Source organism: Apis florea, unplaced genomic scaffold (genome assembly GCF_048593485.1).
Source record: "Apis florea isolate Af1SG1 unplaced genomic scaffold, ASM4859348v1 contig_3772_pilon, whole genome shotgun sequence".
NCBI lineage: Eukaryota > Metazoa > Arthropoda > Insecta > Hymenoptera > Apidae > Apis > Apis florea.
In genome coordinates, this window is record NW_028256845.1 from 4,011,296 (window position 1) to 4,035,606 (window position 24,311).

The following is a 24,311-nucleotide window of genomic DNA, read 5'->3' on the forward strand; positions in this document are numbered from 1 at the left end:
TATTTAACATTTCCAAATCATGTACAGATACCGAAAATAATTCAAAAATATATAATTTATTTTCCATTGCATACACATTGGACACACATTGTCCAATTCATATTATCAATTATCAAAAATTTGAAATAAATATATATATTATAAGTTTAAAATTATATTAATTATGCTGATTTCATATATTTTGATTCTTTTTTTTTTTTTTTTTATGATCTCTCTTTATACAAAATAGAGAAAAATAACGAGATCATGACATCTCAAAACTCCCTTGTCTATTATGAATTCCACGATCCACTCTGTCTTTCGAAATCATACAATTGATGCAATACTTAGTCGCATTTGTGGTATATTCTGCAACTGTCAGGTATTTGATTGCCGTCTTTGCATGCTGACAAAGTTGCGATGACAATGATCTGAAAAGAGACAAGAATATGAAGATACATAAACAATTAGATGATATTGAAACATCATTTACATAATATAAAAATAAAAAACAAGTGCAACTCATATAGATTTGTATCATACTTTATTTATAAATAATGATTTTTAGTTTTATATATTAAATAGATCTTCTAACAAAAATATATTTCGTTCAATTTGCAGATATACATTAAATATATACTTTCTGGGATATTATCTATTTATGATAATGAAATTATATCGAAATACATTATTAGATGATTATGATTAGAAAACAGCACTGTATGTGTTATATTCGTTCTCAATTTTTTAGGAATGAGAATATTGGGAACGTTAATGTAATGTATTCCATATTTTTTATATCCAATATTTTTATATCATATTACATTGATGGAATTTTTCCGGATGAAATATTTTATGTTTTTAAAGGATTATTCATTTTTATAGTACCTGCAATAAAAAATAAAATTTATATTCAATCATTTTCTAGAGTGCACAATCATTGGTTTGTATTATATAATTTTTTAATAATTGGTATTATCTATAAGAAAAGAAATTGATATTAATATTTTATATTAATATTTATAATTTTAAATTCTTTAAAATTGACATTGAAAATTTTGTAGAATTATTTTTATCTTTTGTGACGTGAATGAAAGATTTATCTATCCCTTTATCATATCCAATTGAATTCAAAATTCATATTTCATTTTATTATTTTCTGTTACAGATATTACAGTCATCTGAGACATGTTTGATTGTTTCTACCTCTATCCTTATTATATATTTCAGAAAAATTTTACCAAAATGATTATCATTTGAAAATTTTACTTACTTCAAAAATTATATTCTAAGATTATATATAAATTTCAGAATAAGCAATAGAAATTTTTTCTGACATATTCTATGTATTTCAAGATTATTTAATGCATCAGATATAAAACCCAGAGTTGATCTTTTTTCTACAAATATTATTCCAAAAAGATTAATAATCATAATCTTCTATATATTATACTGTATGGTGTGTATTATAGTGTATTTAAACACTATTATAATTAAAAAAAAAATTTACTTATTTATCTTCCATTTTCGTTTGACATTTGCTAATATATATATATATTTCAAAATCACATATTCTATTATAAAAAGCGTCTTACAAATTTTATCATTCCACTAAGATATCTAATTTAATTTAAAACCAATCAATCGACTACACATTGTGCGACACATGCAACTATTGGAAATGAACTGAACGTAAATATACAGATTAACTGTCGCTAATAGTTATGGCAACGGAATATATGTATCGATTGACGCATATCATCCATACGATACTGTATGTACACCATTCAGTCGTTTCTGTAACTTCGTTGAGGAAAGACGATGGCGGACGACATTGCTGCGATTCAGAAGAAGTTTGGCAGTCTGAATGAGTACAGCATACAATTGAACAGATGGATCTCGAAAACAATAGGAGTATGGCCACTTTCATCCTCCACGTCGAAATTCGAAAAGATAATGACAAAGATTCTAATTTTTCTCTGTTGGATCATCACGTTATTCGTCACCATACCAAGCTTGTTACATTTTACTTTTGTGAAAGAGGATATCATTTCAAAATTAAAAACGCTCGGCCCTATAGGCTACTGCTTTGGCGGAGGACTCAATTATGCCGTTTTGTTACTCCGTAAAAATGATATACGCTATTGTATAGAACATATGGAAGTTGATTGGAAGGCAATTACGAGGACAGACGATCAGCAAATAATGCTTAAAAACGCAAAAATTGGTCGCATCATTTCCTGTTGTTTCGCGAGTTTTATGCAAATTAGTACTATTACTTTCTGCACCGTATTTGGAATTTTCAAACGGACAATTAAAATCAGCAACGAAAGCATGGAAATATACGTCTTACCCTTTCCAACTTATAAAATTCCGGTTGATACCAATCCAGGGCACGACATCGTCCTTGGTTTTCAATTTCTGGCAGCATACATTGCAACAGGTACCGTTATTACAGCTTTCAGCTTTGCTACAGTGTTTGCATGCCATGCTGTTGGTCAGCTAACTATAATGGTTACGTGGATCGAAGAATTTGTAAATCGACCACAAGAAGAAAATAAAAATATACGCGTTGATGAAATAAGTGTAATCATTGAACATCATTTGAGAATTCTAAGGTAACATTTTTTGTATAGTTTCTTTCTATTTTTACTGTTTCTTTCCTTTTATCTATCTATCTATTTCTATCTCTCTTTAGAAATTTTCTCTAATTACATATTAACTGAAGTTTCCTAGAACGTACTGAACATCTATTGAGTCCAATATGCTTCATGGAAATGTTCAAGAATATTTTGAGTATATGCATGCTTAGCTATTGCATTTTTGCGGTATGTTATTTCTTAAAATGTAAAAATATTTTTTATTGAGAACTTCGTTTTTAAGATCATTAGTTTTGTGCATTTCTGTATTAAAAATATTTTTCCAATTGATCACATGATGAATTCATTCGTAATGCAACATATCATTCACAAGTTTTTTTATTACCTGTAAACAAAAATATTAAGATATAATTTTTGAAATATTGACATCAAGATATGAATTTGTGTCCATTTTATTTGTCAAATTCATCATTTTGAGTAGAATTATTCTTTATTTATATAATTTAATGTAGAACATGGTTCATTTATTATGGTTCATCAATAATGGTTCAACAATAATGGTTCATCTATTTTATTTTTATAATTTTAAACATACTATCAGTGAATTAGACATTAGTGAAATACTTTGACTATTCGAAGATAATTGAAATTAATGAAATGAATCATATTTTATATAATTGTAATTTTTTATAAATGTCACAAGTTTAATAATAATAATAATAATAATAATAACAATAAGAGAATCATGAGAAATAAAATGGACAATATAAATAATCGATTCAATTGAAAATATTCATTTTTTTCTTAGGAATGGTCTGGACATGATATTAAGGTGCTCAGTGCATATGCTTCTGCAGTAATGAATATAACTTTAGGAACATTTTTAATATGCTATGTTGGTGAAATATTAACTGAAAAGTGTAAGGAAATTGGTAATATCGTCTACATGACAAATTGGTATCGATTGCCTAAAAAAGATATTTTTAATCTAATAATGATTATTACACGATGTAGCATAGAATACAAAATGACTGCTGGAAAGATAATTGATATGTCAGTGATTACGTTTGGTAATGTACGTTTTTTAATTTTTAATATATCATTCATTTTCAAAAATTTTCATAATAATATATTTAAAATTTCAGATGGTAAAAACTATTTTTGCGTATTTAAATATATTACGCCAAATGACAATATTGTAAAGTGCACATGTATTAAGCATATAAAAAAGTATGTATCGAATATACATTTAAAAATAAACTTTGCATATTAATTACATTTAAATGATTTTGAAACTATAAGAAATATTTTTTTCATCCATAATGATCAAATATATTGCATTTTTCTTTTCCAAATTGTTGTAATTTGCAATCTTATAATATCGTTATATATAAATACAGCATATTTCATATACATTTGTACAAAAAAAAATTTTGAAAATTTTTTTATCTGTATAATTTACTTACATTGATTTAATTAAAATAGACACAGTAGTAATATTTAAAATAATATGTAATAACTCGATTATCTCCCTTTCTTAAAAAATTCAGACAATCAATCATGATCATCAAAAAACCAGGCTGAATAATCATATTTATTCACTAATTTTTAGAATGACATTATCTGGCACATCAAATTATGTTGCAAATGTTGAAAATTACTTCATAAATATATAATTTAATTTCTATTGCACACACATTATCTAATTCATGTTTATTATCAACAATTTGAAATGAATACTCACGTAAAGTTATATCAACTGACTAGACGAATCGATCGGCGCACATCCTTTGACTAAGTATGCGCAAGCGTTGAGTAAATACAGTGCACTGAATCCTCGATTCAGTTGCGTGCGCGATTTTGTTGTGATCACATCATGTCAGACGATCTCGTAGAAATTGAGAAGAAATTTGGCAGTCTTAATGAATACAGCATACAATTCAATCGATGGATTTTAAAACCGATAGGTGCATGGCCAACTTCACTTTGTACTACAAGGAACGAAAAAATAATATCGAAAATTTTAATCATTCTTTGTTGGAGTTTTTCGTTATTTACATTAATTCCCGGCTTACTTCATTTTCTTCTAGAAAAAGAAGATATTTATTTGAAATTAAAAACAGTAGGTCCTTTAAGTCATTATTGCGTCGGAGGATTCAATTACGCCATACTTTTGCTACGTGAAAATGATATATTGCACTGCATAGAACACATACGTGTCGATTGGAGCATTATCACGAAGAAGCAAGATCAACAAGTGATGTTGAAGTACGCGAAAATTGGTCGTTACATTGCAGCTTTTTGTACAGCTTTCTTGCAAGGTGGCGTTTTATGTACTTGCCTTGCATTAGGAGCGTTTAAAACGACTATCAAAAACGGCAATGAGACGATAGAAATATATAGTTTACTTTGTCCAGCCTATAAATTTCCAGTTCAAACAAATCCAACCCATGATATCATATTAGGTACGCAATTATTGTCGGCATTTATTAACAGTTCGAGCGCTGCTGGCGCTTTTAGTCTTGCTGCTGTGTTTGCAAGCCATGCTCTTGGCCAACTGAATATAATGGTAGCATGGATCAACGAGTTTGTTAATCGACCGATGGAGTCGAATAATGATGCCTATGTTAATAAAATAAGTATAATCGTCGAACATCATTTGAGAGTTTTAAGGTAAAAATTATTTTTATCTTGATTCTTATCTTGATACTTTTTTAGAGAATTTCTCTAATTACTCGTTAACTACAGTTTTATAACACATATTGAACACCTGATGAATCCAATATGCTTCATGGAAATGTTCAAATGTATGGTGGGAATGTGCATGCCTAGCTATTACATCCTTGCGGTACGCTAAATGTATCAAAATGCGTGTATATAGCAATTTTATTTGGATCTATTGATTTTATAAGTCTATTGATATTACGATCCGTAGATTTATTTTTTTATTATTTTCTTTTGTACTCTATATTCAAAATAATTTATCGGATTTCACATTAAAAAATATTTTATCATAGATATTCTATATATCTATATCACATTATTAATAATATAAGTGTTTATGTTCACATCACATTATTAATAATATAAACGTTTATGTTCACACATTATTTGTCTAATTTACATGATAACATACATAAAATATAATTTTATACTTTCACAAATTGAAATAAATTAAAAAAATTATTAAATTAATCTGAATCATGATTAATTAAATATATTTATTTTTTCCTAGGAATGGTCTGAACATAATATTCAGAACTTGGCTGTATATGTTATGATAATTATATCTATGACTTGTAATATTTTTTTAATCAATTACATCGGTGAAATTCTAACAGAACAGGTAAATTACATATTATAATACATCAATCAGTTACATTTTTACCACTCGATATTACCACTCGAATTCTTGATAGTGTAAAAAGATCGGAGAAATAGTTTATATGACAAACTGGTATGAATTATCTAACAAAGATATCTTTAATTTAATGATGATCATTTCACGGTCTAGTGTCAGTGTAAATATGAGTGCCGGAAAGTTGATTAATATGTCGGTGCTTACATTCGGTAATGTACGTTTCTATAATTTTTTTATTAAAAAATATAATTTTTATTCATAAAAAAATTTATGGAATAATTTGCAATTTCAGATAGTGAAATCAGTTTTCGTATATTTAAATATGTTACGTCAAATGACAATGATATAAACTATATATATATATATATTCAACTTATATTATTAGATTATTAAATTTCATTTAAATTTGAAGTTTGAAATTTTCAATAAATATTTTATTTATCTCTGAATTGCAATTTTCTTTTTATAATTTATGAATTAAATATTTTTTTATGAAATAGTAAATAAATATACATTTTATCAAGTATCTATATATATATTTATTATCGAAAATAAATATTTGTAAAAATTTCATCGAACATTTGCACTTATTGTTAATAAATTTATACATACATACCTTTCTTATGATCGAATCAACTGGTGGTTAGGAGGAGACTTCAACTGCACTAGCAGTGTACAGACTGAATTGCTTGAGGATGAATGAATAACATTTATAGCTTGCAATCTTAAAATATAATTACAAATTTACAATATATTTCTATAATCTAAACATATCAAATATATTTTGCTAAATATATATATATTTAAATAAATTTTTAAGAATTTTTTCTATTTTTTATTTATATAATATTTATATAACTTACACAATTTACGTTTCCTCCTAATAATACCTGCGTTTTATGCATTTTCCTCAACAAAATAGAAGATCTTGATTCAAAGATCAAAATTATTCTCTTAGATTTTTCAATTAAATATTACATTTTTGTTTCGCGTAAATGCATTAAGAACATTCCAGCTGATTTGTTTCGTGCTTCTTTACAATAATCTGGAAAATAAAAAAATCATGATGGAGAACACGAAAACTCATCAATTTTCATGTATTCCGGAAAATCGTTTTGTGACGAGCAAAGCTTTTTTATATAAAAGAGTTCAATAACAAAATCGTGAAATCCAAGCGTAAATTTTTCCGATCTATCCTTTATCCATGCACCAATTTGTGATATATTTCATTACTGTGAGTGCTTGGTTTGATTGTTTTTGTTATGCATGCCTGTAGATAATTTCAAATTTTTGTAATAAAGATGTGAAGATTAACTGAAATGAATTAAGAAAATATAAGTAGAGATGCATGAACAATATTAATATTGTAAAATATTATTTACATGTATCAGATCAAAAAATATATATTGTAAATGTAGATTTGTATGGTAATATCATATGGATAATTTTATATCTTAAGTTGAAGAGCTTCTAAATGAGATATGTTTTGTTGAATTTGTAAAATGTATGTTGAATATATGTTTCCATTATCTATTTACTGAAATAGTAACATCAAGATGCATATGATGATAACAGTAAAGTTGTTACGTTTCGTCCTCGATTTCTTAAGAATTCTTCCTGAATTAATTTCAGACATTTTTCTTTACAAACATTTTCTTTACAATTTTGTAAATGAATTATTAAAAAAAAAATAATTTTTTTTTTACACCGAAATTACCAAAAATATTAACAATCATAATCTTCAATATACGATACATTTTATTATTTACTACCACTGTTTAATAAAAAATATATATGTTATTTTATTTTTTTATTAAACACTATCACTATCTTTTCGATTGACATTAAGTAATACATATTTTTTAAAATCACATTTCACTCGTAAAAGCATTTTTTTTTATAAATTTTATTGCTTCGCTAACATATCTAATTTAATCTCTATCAGTGTATCAACTACACATTATACTATTTTCAACGAAGTGAAAAATAAACTTATGGATTACCGTCGCCAATAATTATGGAAGTACAAACTATGGAGTATATTTATTGATCGATGTACTTTATCCGTAACATCGTGTGTATACCATTCAGTCGTTTCTCCGACTTCGTTGAGGAAACACGATGGCAGATGACATTGTTGCGATTCAGAAAAAATTTGGCAGTTTAAACGAATATAGCATACAATTAAATAGATGGTTTTCGAAGACGATAGGTGTATGGCCACTTCCATCCTCTTCCTCAAAATTCGAGAAGATAACAACGAAGATTCTAATTTTCCTCTATTGGATTATCGTGCTATTCATCATAATAGCAAGCTTATTACATTTCATTCTCGTGAAAGAAGATATAGTCTCGAAATTAAAGACACTTGGCCCAATAAGCTATTGCTTCGGTGGAGGGCTCAATTATGCAGTATTATTACTTCGTAAAAACGATATACGTTATTGCATAGAACACATAGAATCCGATTGGAAGGTGATCACGAGGATGGGGGATCGGCAAGTGATGCTTAAAAACGCAAAAATTGGTCGCGTTATTTCCTGTTGCATCGCGGGCTTCATGCAAATTGGTACTCTTTCTTTTTGCACCATTCTGGGAGTTTTTAAACGAACAATCAAAATCGGCAACGATAGCATGGAAATATATGTCTTACCATTTCCAACTTATAAAATTCCAGTTGATACTAATCCAGGGCATGCCATCATTCTTGGTTTGCAATATCTGACGTCATACATAATGAGTGCTACTGTTGTTATCGCTTTCAGCCTTGCTACAGTATTTGCATGTCATGCTATTGGTCAGTTAACTATAATGGTTACGTGGATCCAAGAATTTGTAAATCAGCCACAAAAAGAAAATAAAAATGTACACATTGATGAAATAAGTGTAATCATCGAGCATCATTTGAGAATTCTAAGGTAACATTTTTAAGTATAGTTTCTTCCTGTTTCTATTATCTTTCTCTTTTTATCTATTTATCTATCTCTCTCTAGAAATTTTCTCTAATTACATATTAACTAAAGTTTCCTAGAACGTACTGAACATCTATTGAGCCCAATATGCTTCATGGAAATGTTCAAGAATATATTGAGTATATGCATGTTTAGCTATTGCATTCTTGCGGTATGCTATTTTTGCAAATTTAATTATATTTATTAAGATTTTTGTTTCCAAAATTTATAATTAGTGTTATGTATTTTTTTATTGAAAATAATTTGGTTGGTCGCATGTTGATGTACTATACAGATGATCCAAATTTCATTACCATCACTGTAAACAGAAATATTAAAACATAAATTTTTAAGACATTAATTTACGATATAAATATGTTAAATTCTTCACTTTTAATAGAATCATCCAATTTGTCATAGAATAAGATTCATTTGTATTAATTTTTTAAACTTAAGATATATTATCATTAAGAATTAAGTCTAATATCTCTTTCTAGAAATGTGAAACATCTTAATTAATTATTCCGAAATAATTGAAATTAATTAAATGAATCTTTCTATGTAATGTTCGTAATTTCTGTCGTAATTTTTTCTCACAAATTCAAGTAATAAGAAAATCATTAGATTAATATGAGCAAGCGTAATTAGATAATCAATCTAATTAAAAATATTCATTTTTTCTCAGGAATGGTCTGAACATGATATTAGGGTCCTCGGTATATATGCTTTTGCAGTAATATGTATAACTTTAAACACATTTTTAATATGTTATATCGGTGAAGTATTAACTGAAAGATGTAAAGAAATTCGTAACATGGTCTATATGACAAATTGGTATCGATTACCTGACAAAGATATTCTTAATCTGATTATGATTATTACACGATCTGGCGTGGAATACAAAATGACTGCTGGAAAGATAATTGATATATCGGTAATCACGTTTGGTAATGTACGTCTGAGTTTTTTCAACTTTTTATGAAATATATCATTAATTGAAATACATACATCGAAAATATTCATACAAATATATTTACAATTTCAGATTGTAAAAACTGTATTTGTGTACTTAAATATATTACGACAAATGACAATACTGTAAATTTTTATGTATAAACATTTTTTATATATTGAGCACAAAAAATATGTATTAAATATTCAAAAAAATATTTAAAAATAAATTTTGCATATTATTAATTACATTTAAATAAATTTGAAAGTATAAAAAATATTTGTTTCCTTTATAATTCAATTGCATAAGTCAATTGCATCTCTCTCTTTGAAAGATTCAAATTTGCAATCTTATAATATTATTATTATAATACATTTCCATATACTATAAAGAAAATTTAAAAATTTTTTTCTATTTATATAATACTTATATATACTTACACAATTTAAATTGAACGTAATTTTATGATACAGTCAAATTAATGAAAAGAAATCAATTATAAATTAAAAAAATTAAAATTAATTTTTTTATCGTGACATATTCAATATCTATGAAATTTAATACAGTTTGCGAAATTAAAAAACCAATTAAATTATTAAAAGAAAGAATATAAATTTTTTACCTTGATTAATTAACTTTTTGATATTATCTGACATCATATTTTCAAATCTTCAAATATTTAAAATATTCTTTTTATAAATTTTACTTCCTAAAAAGAAGAAATCCACTTTTTTAATCATTGGTCTATAATTATTATTATTAGAAAACATGTATAAAAAAATTATTCACTATTATTCTTAAGAAAAATATTCTAATTAAGACACAAAACAAAAATATCACAATATAAAACGTATCTAAAAATTAACCTCTTTAATATTATCACTGTATATGCAATATCTTTTCATTTTAATATAAGCATCTATGAATCGAGTCAACTGGTGGTCGACAGAGAGTTTAATCGCACTCGTAACAATTCGCACGAATCGATTTATCGTTAGTTGAAAGTGAAGCACGTACTATCGAAAAGCTTCGATAATCGATACTATCATTTTTGCATTTTCTTTCAATTATCTGTACATTTGCTTCGTAAATTATCATTGTTATATTCATACTTACAAACTCGCCATCCATTTATAGTAGAGATTGGATATCCAAATAAATTGTTAATTGTTAATATCGATCGATTATTAATAGATAATTCTTCTCTTTTCACTGAGAAAATTCAATCTCTGATGATTCAACAGTATCTGGAATATAAAAAAAATGATGAAGAACGCGAGAATTGATCGATCTTTGGAAATTTTCAATTTTATATATTTCGATGTTAATGATTCTTCTATGTTATTGTGATGAACTCTTTACACGAAACATAAAGATAGAGATGATTGATAATGAGATCGTGAATTTCTTCTACACACCATTTTGTCCTTTGAAATCGTGGATTTGATACTTGGTTGAATTTGTGATATATTCCATTATTCAAATGCTTACAATTTGGTTTTTTTTATTATACTCAATTGTGAACAGTTTGGAATTTTTGTAACGAAGTTTGATCAATAATCTGAAAGAATGAAGAAACGCATAAACAACAATTAAACAATATTGTGGAACATTATATATTAGGATAAAAAAATATGTAAATTTAAATATATTATAGTTAGTATATTATAGATAGTATTATATTGTGCTTATGAAAAATTTTCAGTTTTATGTCTTAAAAAAAAAAAAGATTTTAAATGAGTTTCGTTGAATTTATAGTATATGTTATGTTTCATTCTCAATTTTTTAAGAATGGAAACAAAATGAAATTACAGATATTAATTCATTATATATATAATTTGTTTATATTATATTATATATAATAATATAATTTGTTCAATATTTATATTCATATTATGGTGAAATTTTATCGGAACAGATATTATATTTTTTTATAAATTATTTCTTATTAATTGAAGTAAAAAGTAAAATTCATTTTTAATTATCATAATGCAAAATATTAGTTTGTCTTGCATGATGAATTGACATCATTTACTAAGAAAAAAAAAATTTAATATTGATATTTTCAATTTCGAATTCAACAAAATTGAAGAACTAGAAAATTCAAGTGAAAGAGTGAGTGAAAGATTCATTTATTATGGATAAATTTCATAATCCTAATATGCAACTAAACAATAGAAGTTTTAGAATTCTGTAACACATTTAACGCAGACAGAAAAATTAAAATTTGATTTCTTTCTTCGAAGAAGAAGATCGAAAATCAAAAAAGTTAATAATCATATACTACACTTCGTTATTTGAATATCATTATGATTATTAAAAAGAAAAAAATGTTTATTTTATGTTCTATTATTTTTCATTTATTAATTTCTCGATTAACATTATAATATTATAAGTAACATTAACATATAATATTTCAAAATAATATTTCACTTATAGAATCTTTTTTTTTGAATTTTATTGTTTTGTTAAAATATATATATATAATTATAATGTAATTATTATCACTCCATCGAATACGTACTGTACAACTACTCTTCAACGAAGTAAAACGTAAATGCATGTATTAAGCATTGGCACATAACTATTGGCAACAGAGTATCGATCGGCGCACATCATCTGTACAATATTGTGTGTATATCATTCAGTCGTTTCTGTAACTTCATCGAGACAATACGATGGCAGATGACATTGTCGCGATTCAAAAGAAATTTGGTAGTCTGAATGAGTATAGCATACAATTGAACAGATGGCTCTCGAAAATGATAGGTGTATGGCCACTTCCATCCTTCACCACAAAATTCGAAAAGATAATGACGAAGATTCTTATTTTTTTCTATTGGATCATTTTATTATTTATTATAATAGCAAGTTCATTACATTTTATTCTTGTGAAAGAGGATATCGTTTCGAAACTAAAAACACTTGGCCCTATAAGCTACTGCTTTGGGGGAGGATTCAATTATGCCGTGTTGTTGCTTCGCAAAAACGACATACGCTATTGTATAGAGCACATGGAAACTGATTGGAAGATAATTACAAGGAAGAAGGATCAGCAAGTGATGCTTAAAAGCGCGAAAATTGGTCGTATCATTTCCGGTTGCATCGCGGGTTTTATGCAAATTGGTACTTTTTGTTTCTGTATCGTTTTGGGAGTTTTAAAACGGACAATCAATATCGGCAACAATAGCATGGAAATATATGTCTTACCATTTCCAACATATAAAATTCCGGTTGATACTAATCCAGGACACGCCATCATTCTTAGTTTGCAATACCTGACGTCATACACAAGTAGTGCTACTGTTGTTATCGCTTTCAGTCTTGCTACAGTATTTGCATATCATGCTATTGGTCAATTAACTATAATGATTACGTGGATTGAAGAATTTGTAAATCAATCACAAGAAGAAAATAAAAATGTACGCATTGATGAAATAAGTGTAATCATCGAACATCATTTGAGAATTCTAAGGTAACATTTTTTGTATAGTTTCTTTCTGTTTCTACTGTCTTTTTCTTTTTATCTATTCATCTATCTCTCTTTAGAGATTTTCTCTAATTACATATTAACTAAAGTTTCCTAGAACGTACTGAACATCTATTGAGCCCAATATGCTTCATGGAAATGTTCAAGAATATATTGAGTATATGCATGTTTAGCTATTGCATTCTTGCGGTATGCTATTTTCCAAATTTAGATATATTTGTTAAGATTTTCGTTTCCAAAATTTATAATCAGTTTTGTATATTTCTTTTTGTTGAAAATAATTTGGTTGATCGCACATTGATATATTACACAGATGATTCGCAAATTTCATTACCATCACTGTAAACAGAAATATTAAAACATAAATTTTTAAGACATTGATTTATGATATAAATATGTTGAATTTTTCACTTTTAATAGAATCATCCAATTTGTCATAGAAAAAGATTCATTTGTATTAATTTTTTAATTTTAAGATATATTATTATTGAGAATTAAATCTAATCTGTTTCTGGAAATGTGAAACACTAATTAATAGATAATTGATATTATTCAATTAAAGATAATTGAAATTAATTAAATGAACCTTATTCTATGTGTCGTAATTTTTTATAAATCTCACAAATTTAATAATATAATAAGAAAATCATTAGATTAATAACAATATCGGTAATCAATCTAATTAAAAATATTCATTTTTTCTCAGGAATGGTCTGAACGTGATATTAGGGTCCTCGGTATACTTTTGCAGTAATGAATATAATTTTAAGCACATTTTTAATATGTTATATTGGTGAAGTACTAACTGAAAGATGTAAAGAAATTGGTAACATAGTTTATATGACAAACTGGTATCAGTTACCTGATAAAGATATTTTTAATCTGATTATGATTATTATACGATCTGGCGTGGAATACAAAATGACTGCTGGAAAGATAATTGATATATCGGTAATCACGTTTGGTAATGTACGTCTGAGTTTTTTCAATTTTTTTTGAAGTATATATTTTTGAAGTGATAATATATTAATTGAAATATATTATCGAAAATATTCATACAAATATATTTTCAGATTGTAAAAACTGTTTTTGTATACTTAAATATATTACGCCAAATGACAATATTGTAAAATGCACATGTATTGAGCATAAAGAAAATATGTATCAAATATACATTTAAAAATAAACTTTGCATATTATTAATTATATTCGTGAATGATTTTAAAAGATGAAATAAGAAATTTTTTTTTCATTCACAATAATCAAATATTGCATCTATTTCAAAAAGTTATAATTTGCAGTCTTATAATATTGTTATAAATATACATTTCCTATCAGCAAATTGTAAACACTTAGAAGAAAATATTAAAAAAATTTTCTATTTATGTAATTTACTTATACCGATTTAATTGAAATGAACACTTAAAATTACAATTACACTCAACATCATATATTATAACTTGATCATTTTTTTTTAAATCTTAAATACTTATTAGAATTGTTAAAAAAACAGGTTAAAAAAAAATATTAAATAAAAAATAAATCTTCTTCATTCACACTTCTTCAATTTCAGAATGACATGTAGCGTATCACATTTCCAAATCGTGTTACAAATACCGAAAATACATATGAATTCGATTATTAATGCTGTAGAAATTAAATTATATATTTATAAAGAAAGTACAGTTTTTAGTTTTAGTTTCAGTTTTAGTTTCTACTGCACACACATCGCCGAATTCATGCTGTTACTATTAACAATTTGAAATGAATATACTCACATAAGTTTCATTAACTGTATCAAATCGATCGGCGCATATCCTTTGACAAAGTATGCGCAAGCGTTAGATAAATACAATGCACCGAATCCTCGATTCAGTTGCATGCGCGATTTTGTTGTGACTGCACGATGGCAGATGATCTTGCAAAAATCGAAAAGAAATTCGGTAATCTTTCCGAGTACAGCATACAATTCAATCGATGGATATTGAAACCGATAGGTGCATGGCCGGCCTCACTTTATAAGTCAAGAATCGAAAGAATCGTTTCAAAAATTTTAATCGTCATTTGTTTGATCTCTTCGTTATTCACGTTAATTCCGGGTGTGCTTCACGTTTTCCTAGAAAAAGAAGATATTTACGTGAAATTGAAAATTTTAGGTCCTCTGACTCACTGGTTAGTTGGAGGATTCAATTATGCTGTGTTGTTGCTATGTAAAAATGACATACATTATTGCATAAAACAAATATGCGCCGATTGGAACATTATTACAAAGAAGCAAGATCAACAAGTGATGTTAAAAAACGCGAGATTTGGTCGCTACATCGCAGTTTTCTGTACAGTTTTCTTACAAGGTGGCGTCTTTTGTGCTTGTCTTGCATTGGGGGCGTTCAAAAAGACTATTAAAATCGGTAACGAGACTATGGACATATACAACTTACCTTGTCCAGCTTATAATATGCCAGTTGATACAAATCCAACACACGATATTATATTGGGTACGCAATTATTGTCCGCATTTATATGCAGTTCAAGCACCGCTGGCGCTTTTAGTTTTGTTGCTGTGTGTGCAAGCCATGCTCTTGGTCAGTTGAATCTGATGGTGATATGGATCAATGAATATGTTAATCAGCCAATGGAATTAAATAATAATGGCTATGTTAACAAATTAGGTATAATCGTCGAACATCATTTGAGAATTCTAAGGTAATTATTTTTGAATTTTTTTTTTTATTGTTTTTATAGAGAATTTCTCTATTTATTTTTTACAGTTTCATAGCACGTATTGAACATGTGATGAGTCCAATATGCTTCATGGAAATGATTAAGTGTATGCTGGGAATATGCATGCCTATATATTATATTCTTACGGTAAATATGTGTATAACAATTTTATAGATTTATTGGCTAAATGCAAAACTTTTTAAATGAATTATAATAAAATAGTGAAGGAATCTTTTCGCATTTTTCAATATTTTCTATATTTTCATTATGATTATTTAATTTACCATTAATGATGAAAATTTACATATAATTTTTCCAATCCATGAAATAACAAATATAAAAAAATGCAATTTTTTTATCCATTTTACACTGAAATAATAAAAAAATTATTTGATTAATCTGAATAAGATAAATATATGAATAATCTTGTCGAATTAAAAATACTTATTTTTTCCTAGGAATGGTCTGAACATAATGTTCAAAATCTGGCAGTATATGTTATGATAATTATATCTATGACTTATAATATTTTTTTAGTATGTTATATCGGTGAAATTGTAACAGAAGAGGTAATTTATGTATTTTAATAAATAGTATTAGTTAATTGCATGATCAACACTTACCAATTGAATTTTTGATAGTGTAAGAAAATCGGTGACATAGTTTACATGACAAATTGGTACGAATTATCTGATAAAAATATTCTTAATTTGATGATGATCATTACACGATCTAGCATGAATATAAATATGACCGCTGGAAAGATGACTAATATGTCAGTGCTTACATTTGGTAAGGTATGTTTCCATAATTCTTTTGACTGAAAAATATAATTTTTATGCAATTTATAAAAAAATTGATGGAATAATTTGCCATTCCAGATAGTAAAATCAGTTTTCGCGTATTTAAACGTATTACGTCAAATTACAATGATATAAAATATACATGTATTCAACTATATACTTAAATATTAAACTTCATAATTTTTTAATTTAAATAAATTATTTATGTGAAATTGAAAATTCAACAAATATTTTTTTCACTTATATTTATACAGAATTAATTTTCTTTTTAATTTTCAATTTTTAAATTAAATATTTTTTTATAAAATAATAAGTGAATTTATATGTGAGTAAATATTTCTGAAGATATCATTGAATACTTACACTTACCTCTTCACTATATATACGTATATATACCTATATATTTCTCTACGGATCGAATCAACTGGTGGTTGAGGAGGAGACTTCAACTGCACTAGCAATGTATTGAATTGAATTTCTTATGATAAAATGATACATTTACAATTTCAAAATATTTCGCATAGCGTATCACATTCTAGATCATATTTCAAATGTTTAAAATAATTTTAATTTTTTATGAATTTATTCCCGATTTAATTCTTCATTGATCCATAGCACGCGCACATTACCCAATTCATTTCAGCTACTGTTACAACTTTAAATGTACGTATACTATTAACATATTCACTATGATTGAAAAAAAACAACTGACTAGACGAATCGATCGACGCGTATCCTTTGCGCAAGCGTTCGACAAACCAGTTCTCGATTCAGTTGTCTCCGCGACTCTGTCAAGGAAATCAGGGAAAGAACGCGATGACAAACGATGACATTAATGTGGCCAAACAGAAATTTGATAATCTCAGCGAATATAGTATAAAACTGAGTAAATGGTACTTGAAACCATTAGGCGCATGGCCTGCCTCATCTTCCACCACGAAGATCGAGAGAATCACATCGCAAATTTTGATTGTCATTTGTTGGTGCATAATATTATTTACGCTAATACCTGGCATACTTTACATACTTTTCGTAAAACAAGACATCTATGTAAAATTGAAGATATTCGGTCCTTTGTCTCACTGGTGTGTTGACGCGTTCAATTATGCCATATTGTTGCTACGTAAAAATGACATACTTCATTGCATAGAACATTTACGAGCCGATTGGAAGTTGATAACAAGAACGCAAGATCAACAAGTGATGCTGAGGAATGCAAAAATCGGCCGTTATATTGCAGCTTTCTGCGCAATTTTTATGCAAATCGTCATTTTCTTTACATGTTTCATATTGGGAATGTTCAAACGATCCATACATGTTGACAATAGAACTGTGGAATTGTACAACTTACCTTGTCCTGCTTATAAGATTCCATTTGATACCGATCCAACGATTCATGATATCATGCTTGGTACTCAGTTTCTATCAGCATTTGTCGTGAGTTCGAGCGCCAGTGCCTCTTTCACTCTTGCAACCATTTTTACATGCCATGTTGTTGGTCAGTTAAACATAATGGTCATATGGGTTAACGAATTCGTGGATCGCCTGCAAAAAGAGAATAAGGATAATCACATCAACAAAATAAGTGTAATCGTCGAACATCATCTGAGAATTCTGAGGTAATATATATTAATATACTTGTTTTGATATTTTTCGCAAATTTTTCTAATTATGCATTGATCGTAGTCTCATAGCACATATCGAACGTATAACATGTCCAATATACTTCATGGAATTGTTCAAATGTATGATGGGTATGTGCATGCCTAGTTATTACTTTCTTGCGGTAGGCAAAATTTATTAAAATATATATATATAACGATTTCATAGATCGATCAAAAACATAATTTCTGATTGAAACAATGAATATTTTATTTATTATATATCAAATATTTATATCGAAATTTGAATATGCATTTTTGAAAATTCGTTTTTTCTCTGTCGATCTATAATTGTTAATTATTTATTTTTATATTGAAAATAATTGATCTAATCACATTTTGACAAATATAAGAAACTTATACAAAAATATACATATGATGATCTTAGCTTCACGATATTTGAAATGAAAAGAAAATCAAATAAAATAATATAAGTATATTAATAATAAAAATAAAATTTAAATATTTCTCAGAAATTTTTGTTAATAATCATCAAATTTTATCAGGATTTAAATTAATTAATAAAAATAATATAACAGTTAAAATTAATAAAAATAATGTATATATGTATATATTATAGTATAGTAAAAAATAATATATTAGTAAAAATAATATACATAGTTTTGTTCTAGTATACTTTCGTATAGGTTTCTTTCCTTTTGCACTATAGTAAATTCTAGTAATATTATAAATTAGAAAAAATTATAATAATAATAAATAATTTATCTAAATAATATAAATATGATATGATATATTAATTGAAAATAAATTTTGATTTTTTCTTAGGAATGGTCTGAACACAATATTCAAAATTTGACTATATATGTTATGGTAGCTTTATCTATGTCTTTCAATATTTTATTGGTATGTTGTATCGGTGAAATATTAAAAGAACAGGTAATGAGTATACGATAATATGATATCTTAAACATAATTAATTCATTATTCGCCGAATTACTGACAGTGCAAAAAGGTCGGAGACATGGTTTACATGACGAATTGGTATCAGTTACCTGGCAAAGATATACTTAATTTAATTATGATTATTTCGCGATCTAGTATGGAAGTTAAAATAACTGCCGGAAAAATAATCACGATGTCAATATATACATTCGGTAATGTACGTTTTTTTAATTTCTGATTTTTATAAAAAAAAATAATATTAATTTTCAAAAAGAATTATAAGATAATTTACAATTCCAGATAGTAAAAACAGTTTTCGCATATTTAAATATGCTGCGTCAAATAACAATGATGTAAATTGCACACATAGACAATGAATATATACATATATATATATATATATATATATTTAGACAATAAAATTTATTAGTTATGAATATAAAATTAAAAAATTAAAAAAAAATAATCCTTTCATTTTTTACTTGCGTATTTTATAACTGAAAATAATGAAATAATGAAATAGTTTTTGTAAAGCAATGAATTGATTTCAAATCTTGATTATTCTATGAAAAGATTATAATAATAATATGATTCGATTCGATATTTCAAATTTATCTACTAATTTTAAGAATGCAATATATTATTTAATCATACATATTTCATGTTCCACATCCGCGGTTTTATCAAAAGAACAGTATATCGGACGATCTCATGATGGCAAAAAAAAAATTTGATAGTCTAAGTATACAATTAAACCGATTGTTTTTAAAGCCAACAGGCGCGTGACTTCTACTAAAAATGAAAAGAATCATTTCGAAAATTTTAATTCATTTCACATCATACTCAAGAAAAAGAAAATTTATTCGAAACTAAAATTGCTCGATCCTCTGATTCACTGGCATGTTGACGGATTTAATTACGTATTACTTCTACGTAAAGATGATATTACACTCATCATAAAGTACATACGAAACGATTGAAAATCCATCATCAAAATGAAAGATCTACGAATGATGTTGAAAAACGCAAAAGTCGACCATTACATTGCTTGCTTCTGTGCATTCTTTATGCAAGTTAATGTTTTCTGTGCTTGCATCATATTAGGAGCTTTTAAATAAACCAAGAGAGGGCCAATATGATCATGGACGTGTATACTTTACCTTATCCTCTATCTTACCTTATCTATATTCTATATTATTATCGATATCTATAATTCCATTTAATATCAATCCATAATGCCATCCTATATAATTTCTATTAGGATTCATCACGAACTCGAACGCCGTAGACGCCTTCAACCTTGCAATTGAATTGAATCATTAAATTCGTCAATCAAGCAAATTGTGAGAATAAAAAAAACAGAGTTCCAAAAGAAATAGTAATTATTGAACATTATCTGAGAGTTCTGAAATAACATTGTTTCAAAACTCTCAAATTATTATGTTTCGATATCTTTTCGTCCTTTTTTGAATATAGCACATTTGAACATTTAATCAAATATCCTTCATGGAAATGTTCAAGTAAATGTTGGAAATGTGCATGCCTAAACATTTCTTATTACATCCTTATATAGTAGAAACGTGCATAAAGATTTTAGATCTACCGATTGGAAACAAAAATTTTAAAAATTGTTAAAATAAAACAATGAAAACAAATTTTTAATTTATATTCAACTATCGAATTATAATTATCATAATTAAAGAATATAATTTTTTTATTTTTTTTTGGTTCTTCTGTGTTCAAAATAATTTACCAGTTTGCAGATTAATAAATATTTCTCTTATCTTAATTAATATTTTATAAAATACATTATTTTTTAATTTTTTAATTTTATAATTTATAATTTATTAATTAATAATATAATTTTATAATTTATAATTTATCTCATAAATAGGCATACAATAGCAAAGAAAGATTAATTGTAATTTATCTTATCAATTTAATTGAAAATATTTATTTTTTCTTAGAAATAAGCATAACATTCAAAATTTGATTATGTTATGATATTAAGTTATATCTATAACCATTAACATTTTTTTAATATGTTATATAAGTGAAATACTTTTGGAAGTTATGAAAATATAATATTACACATATAATCTTATATATTATCTACATGTAATTAATTAATCATATAATCAAACTTACCGGCCAAATTCTTAACAGTGTAAAAAATTTGGTGACATGATTTACATGACAAACTGCTCAATTGCTCGATAAAGATTTTTAATTTAATTATGATCATTTTACGATCTAATATGGAAGTTAAAATAATCGAAAGATAATTATCATGTCCATGTAATATATGTTCTCTTAATTCTCTGCAAAAAAAAAATATTCAATAGGATTGAAATATTCAATGGAATAATTTGCGATTTCAGATCCAGTAAAAAACTGTTTTTGCATACCTAAATATGTTGTTACAGATGACAATGATGTGCATATATTGAAAATATATTTTTTTAATAAATTTCATTTTTCAGGTCGAACAAAACTGTATAAAGTTGAGAATTGAATGAATTGTTTTTTTAAATTCAATGTTAATTCAAAATTCAAAATTATTTTTTATTTATTTTTCATACTTAACGAATTTATATATATAACTATATAACTTAAAGAATTTTTCTATACATTATTTCAAAGAAAATTATTCGAAAATTTTTAATCCTATTTATAAATCCGATTTATAAAATTATTTTATTTATTGTTCAACATGTTTATTTCATTCCTCTAAAAGTATACCAGACGAGATAGTAAAAATCATCCACATATTACTGTAAAAACCAAAATATTCAGTCATTCTGACTACAAGTTAACCAAAGCAACATGTGATTCCTGTCACATACTATCGATCACGAAGAAATAAAGTTTCATTCAGTCTTGCGCTTGCGTCCCTTGAATCATTCTTTTCAGAGTCGTTCTCAGATACATTAACGACTTCAGTCAGTGCTATGCACCGCAAGCGTCAGCATGCGATCTACAAGTAATGTCGACGATCTTCCACTGAATGATCGTTATGAAAGCGATATATATTATACATTTCAATTCTGCTATTGGATTTTAAAACCATTAGGCATCCATTATTTCATCTACAGTCAAGCGAACAAATTCGAAAGAATTTTGTCCGTGATCCTAATCCTGATCTGTTGTTTCATAATACAATTTGTCATCGTGCCGTTCGGTTACTATATTCTATTCTACGAGAAGGATATGAATACGAAGATCAAATTTTTAGGACCGTTGACATTTTGTCTAAGTGCACTATTCAAGTATGGTTATCTTGGCATAAAGAGTTCAGAGCTTGGTCGTTGCATAAAACACGTGGAAAAAGATTGGAAGATGTTGCAAAATGAGGATCATCGTATCATCATGTTACGATATGTAATCATGGGCAGAAATCTAATCACATTATGCGCAGCTTTCATGTATACTGGTGGTCTGTTTTATCATACCATTATGCCATTGCTTTCGAAAAGGAAAGTTGAAAATTTTACAATTAGGCCACTTACCTATCCTGGTTATGAGGCATTTTTCAACATTCAAAAGAGTCCCACGTATGAAATCATATATTGTATGCACTGTATTTATGTTATCGTTGTAGGTAACATCACGATGGCCGCGTACAGTTTAACGGCAATCTTCATCACTCATGCCTGTGGACAGATTAAGATACAAACGTTACGATTGGAGAACTTAAAGAACAAGAAGAAAGTGTTAGAAACAGGTATCGAGAGTCATCTGGCGGTTGTTGTCAGGAATCATGTGGAAATTTTAAGGTAAGATGATTAATATCATGATTATAAGTGGATCGTGGTTGTGGATATTCATGTATTTTTGAGAAATTTAAATATATAAAATATACAAAATATTCAAAAAAGTATGAATTAAAGCAGTATATGTTAAAGTAATAAATGTGGAATTGCAGATTTACGAAAAATGTTGAAACAACATTACGTGAATTATTCTTAGTAGAAGTGATAGTGTCAACCTTGTTAATGTGTTTGCTTGAATATTACTGCATGGTGGTAAAAATGACAAATTATTCAATGTCGAATAATGAATTGATATTTGAAAAAAAACATGATCATTACGCACAAAAAATAATTACAAAAATCTTTTAGGAATGGGAGACTAGTGATTCGGCTGCAATATTAACATATGTCATTCTCTTATTTTCTTTCACTTTCAACATATTAATATTTTGTTACGTAGGAGAACTTCTTTTTGGACAGGTACTTTTAAAAAATAAATTTCGATTCATTCACAAATCTGTTCATTCGATTTTTTAACATATTTTTTTAACATATCATCATTCATTCGATTTTTTAACATAGAGAGGATTATTTAGTCATTGGTATAATATGGTAACAGGGTAGTGATATTGCAACTGCTTTGTATGAAATAGAATGGTACAACTTACCTGGAAGAAAAGCTCGTGATATTATTTTATTGCTCGTTATATCGAAATATCCGCCTAAACTAACAGCTGGCAAAATATTTATTCTATCGATGAATACTTTTAGCGTTGTAAGTGATCCAGAACTAATTTAATTTGTGAATATCTATATTATATGTAAAATCTTGAACGAATAATATCTTTTATTCATAGGTCTTAAAATCATCATTAGTTTATTTGAATATGTTGCGAACGATCACTGAATTGTGATAAACATTCCCAAAATATGTTAAAAACGAAAAATTATATTTTGCTATAATTCAATATTCTGGACTTGATCTGAAAATTGTTAAAACAATTATAATTATTTTAATATTATAAATCTATTAACATAAATACCTATCTTAAGCAGAGTTTAAATATTAGAAGATTAAATAAAGAAATCTCTTAAATATTATTTAAATAAACTTGAATAATTTTTTTTTTGTTTCTTT

The 24,311-nt window shown here is 26.6% G+C and overlaps 7 protein-coding genes and 2 long non-coding RNA genes across 18 annotated transcripts; 7 read left to right on the plus strand and 2 right to left on the minus strand.

Moving 5' to 3' along the window:
- Positions 1–36: 36 nt before the first annotated feature.
- Positions 37–15,253, minus strand: LOC116413896 (uncharacterized). The gene is made up of 12 exons (XR_015294441.1): positions 15,112–15,253; positions 13,054–13,672; positions 11,262–11,404; positions 10,960–11,090; positions 10,466–10,552; positions 8,594–9,210; positions 6,804–6,985; positions 6,557–6,664; positions 4,324–4,570; positions 2,333–2,964; positions 523–867; positions 37–410 (listed from the first exon to the last, which is right to left on the minus strand). It is a non-coding gene; the product is annotated as an uncharacterized LOC116413896 (long non-coding RNA).
- Positions 1,304–3,857, plus strand: LOC100863882 (odorant receptor 10-like). Of its 2 annotated transcripts, none has more exons than XM_003691239.4 (5): positions 1,304–1,438; positions 1,596–2,597; positions 2,708–2,807; positions 3,388–3,654; positions 3,725–3,857. In XM_003691239.4, exons 2-5 carry the CDS (start codon positions 1,801–1,803, stop codon positions 3,779–3,781), a joined length of 1,221 nt encoding a protein of 406 aa, XP_003691287.1. In that variant the 5' UTR covers positions 1,304–1,438; positions 1,596–1,800; the 3' UTR covers positions 3,782–3,857. The 2 variants fall into 2 exon arrangements, with proteins under 2 accessions (XP_003691287.1, XP_086771294.1); XM_086915168.1 differs by having other exon boundaries at positions 1,354–1,438; positions 1,684–2,597.
- LOC100869857 (uncharacterized) lies at positions 4,445–6,389 on the plus strand. Of its 3 annotated transcripts, XM_086915166.1 has the most exons (6): positions 4,445–4,546; positions 4,670–5,252; positions 5,328–5,427; positions 5,815–5,925; positions 5,999–6,154; positions 6,233–6,389. In XM_086915166.1, the coding sequence occupies exons 1-6, from the start codon at positions 4,456–4,458 to the stop codon at positions 6,287–6,289; spliced, it is 1,098 nt and encodes a 365-aa protein (XP_086771292.1). In that variant the 5' UTR covers positions 4,445–4,455; the 3' UTR covers positions 6,290–6,389. The 3 variants fall into 3 exon arrangements, with proteins under 3 accessions (XP_086771292.1, XP_003691471.1, XP_086771293.1); XM_003691423.4 differs by having other exon boundaries at positions 4,456–5,252; XM_086915167.1 differs by having other exon boundaries at positions 4,456–5,252; positions 6,094–6,154.
- Positions 7,753–10,072, plus strand: LOC147656442 (odorant receptor 10-like). Of its 2 annotated transcripts, XM_086915169.1 has the most exons (5): positions 7,753–8,509; positions 8,618–8,858; positions 8,964–9,063; positions 9,577–9,843; positions 9,937–10,072. In XM_086915169.1, the coding sequence occupies exons 1-5, from the start codon at positions 8,062–8,064 to the stop codon at positions 9,991–9,993; spliced, it is 1,113 nt and encodes a 370-aa protein (XP_086771295.1). In that variant the 5' UTR covers positions 7,753–8,061; the 3' UTR covers positions 9,994–10,072. The 2 variants fall into 2 exon arrangements, with proteins under 2 accessions (XP_086771295.1, XP_031770826.2); XM_031914966.2 differs by having other exon boundaries at positions 7,753–8,858.
- Positions 12,370–14,648, plus strand: LOC100869619 (odorant receptor 4-like). The gene is given in 5 exon segments (XM_003691421.4): positions 12,370–13,318; positions 13,423–13,522; positions 14,040–14,067; positions 14,070–14,302; positions 14,407–14,648. Coding segments are annotated over 5 exon segments (1,215 nt in total). The 5' UTR covers positions 12,370–12,521; the 3' UTR covers positions 14,464–14,648.
- LOC100869496 (odorant receptor 10) lies at positions 15,083–17,076 on the plus strand. The gene is made up of 5 exons (XM_003691420.4): positions 15,083–16,036; positions 16,102–16,201; positions 16,513–16,623; positions 16,696–16,851; positions 16,936–17,076. Exons 1-5 carry the CDS (start codon positions 15,240–15,242, stop codon positions 16,990–16,992), a joined length of 1,221 nt encoding a protein of 406 aa, XP_003691468.1. The 5' UTR covers positions 15,083–15,239; the 3' UTR covers positions 16,993–17,076.
- LOC147656443 (uncharacterized) lies at positions 15,313–23,978 on the minus strand. 3 transcript variants are annotated; one of them, XR_015294434.1, is made up of 7 exons: positions 21,830–21,949; positions 21,570–21,742; positions 20,599–20,720; positions 18,209–18,402; positions 17,885–18,063; positions 15,772–15,926; positions 15,313–15,449 (listed from the first exon to the last, which is right to left on the minus strand). It is a non-coding gene; the product is annotated as an uncharacterized LOC147656443 (long non-coding RNA). The 3 variants fall into 3 exon arrangements; XR_015294433.1 differs by lacking the exons at positions 15,313–15,449; positions 15,772–15,926 and adding exons at positions 16,678–16,874; positions 23,842–23,978 and having other exon boundaries at positions 21,830–23,074; XR_015294432.1 differs by lacking the exons at positions 15,313–15,449; positions 15,772–15,926; positions 17,885–18,063; positions 20,599–20,720 and having other exon boundaries at positions 18,371–18,402.
- Positions 17,585–19,820, plus strand: Or50 (odorant receptor 50). Its single transcript, XM_003691419.4, has 5 exons — positions 17,585–18,476; positions 18,544–18,643; positions 19,305–19,415; positions 19,483–19,638; positions 19,722–19,820. The coding sequence occupies exons 1-5, from the start codon at positions 17,674–17,676 to the stop codon at positions 19,776–19,778; spliced, it is 1,227 nt and encodes a 408-aa protein (XP_003691467.2). The 5' UTR covers positions 17,585–17,673; the 3' UTR covers positions 19,779–19,820.
- On the plus strand, positions 22,392–24,284 carry Or51 (odorant receptor 51). Of its 4 annotated transcripts, XM_086915157.1 has the most exons (6): positions 22,632–22,857; positions 23,023–23,197; positions 23,347–23,446; positions 23,543–23,653; positions 23,793–23,948; positions 24,031–24,284. In XM_086915157.1, exons 1-6 carry the CDS (start codon positions 22,632–22,634, stop codon positions 24,085–24,087), a joined length of 825 nt encoding a protein of 274 aa, XP_086771283.1. In that variant the 3' UTR covers positions 24,088–24,284. The 4 variants fall into 4 exon arrangements, 3 of the variants coding, with proteins under 3 accessions (XP_012350984.3, XP_086771282.1, XP_086771283.1); XR_015294417.1 differs by having other exon boundaries at positions 22,392–23,197; positions 23,756–23,948; XM_012495530.3 differs by having other exon boundaries at positions 22,392–23,197.
- The last annotated feature ends 27 nt before the right edge of the window (positions 24,285–24,311 follow it).

Coding starts and splice junctions, on each gene's coding strand:
- LOC100869496 (XM_003691420.4), top strand. CDS start 15,240: ATGGCAGATGATCTTGCAAAAATCGAAAAGAAATTCGGTAATCTTTCC. Junction 16,202..16,512: donor CTATATATTATATTCTTACG/GTAAATATGTGT, acceptor ATTTTTTCCTAG/GAATGGTCTGAACATAATGT. Junction 16,624..16,695: donor GTGAAATTGTAACAGAAGAG/GTAATTTATGTA, acceptor AATTTTTGATAG/TGTAAGAAAATCGGTGACAT.
- LOC100863882 (XM_003691239.4), top strand. CDS start 1,801: ATGGCGGACGACATTGCTGCGATTCAGAAGAAGTTTGGCAGTCTGAAT. Junction 2,598..2,707: donor CATCATTTGAGAATTCTAAG/GTAACATTTTTT, acceptor TATTAACTGAAG/TTTCCTAGAACGTACTGAAC. Junction 3,655..3,724: donor CAGTGATTACGTTTGGTAAT/GTACGTTTTTTA, acceptor TTAAAATTTCAG/ATGGTAAAAACTATTTTTGC.
- LOC100869857 (XM_003691423.4), top strand. CDS start 4,456: ATGTCAGACGATCTCGTAGAAATTGAGAAGAAATTTGGCAGTCTTAAT. Junction 5,253..5,327: donor CATCATTTGAGAGTTTTAAG/GTAAAAATTATT, acceptor CGTTAACTACAG/TTTTATAACACATATTGAAC. Junction 6,155..6,232: donor CGGTGCTTACATTCGGTAAT/GTACGTTTCTAT, acceptor TTGCAATTTCAG/ATAGTGAAATCAGTTTTCGT.
- Or51 (XM_012495530.3), top strand. CDS start 22,392: ATGCGATCTACAAGTAATGTCGACGATCTTCCACTGAATGATCGTTAT. Junction 23,198..23,346: donor AATCATGTGGAAATTTTAAG/GTAAGATGATTA, acceptor GTGGAATTGCAG/ATTTACGAAAAATGTTGAAA. Junction 23,654..23,792: donor GAGAACTTCTTTTTGGACAG/GTACTTTTAAAA, acceptor ATATGGTAACAG/GGTAGTGATATTGCAACTGC.
- LOC147656442 (XM_031914966.2), top strand. CDS start 8,062: ATGGCAGATGACATTGTTGCGATTCAGAAAAAATTTGGCAGTTTAAAC. Junction 8,859..8,963: donor CATCATTTGAGAATTCTAAG/GTAACATTTTTA, acceptor TATTAACTAAAG/TTTCCTAGAACGTACTGAAC. Junction 9,064..9,576: donor TTAGCTATTGCATTCTTGCG/GTATGCTATTTT, acceptor ATTTTTTCTCAG/GAATGGTCTGAACATGATAT.
- Or50 (XM_003691419.4), top strand. CDS start 17,674: ATGACAAACGATGACATTAATGTGGCCAAACAGAAATTTGATAATCTC. Junction 19,416..19,482: donor GTGAAATATTAAAAGAACAG/GTAATGAGTATA, acceptor AATTACTGACAG/TGCAAAAAGGTCGGAGACAT. Junction 19,639..19,721: donor CAATATATACATTCGGTAAT/GTACGTTTTTTT, acceptor TTACAATTCCAG/ATAGTAAAAACAGTTTTCGC.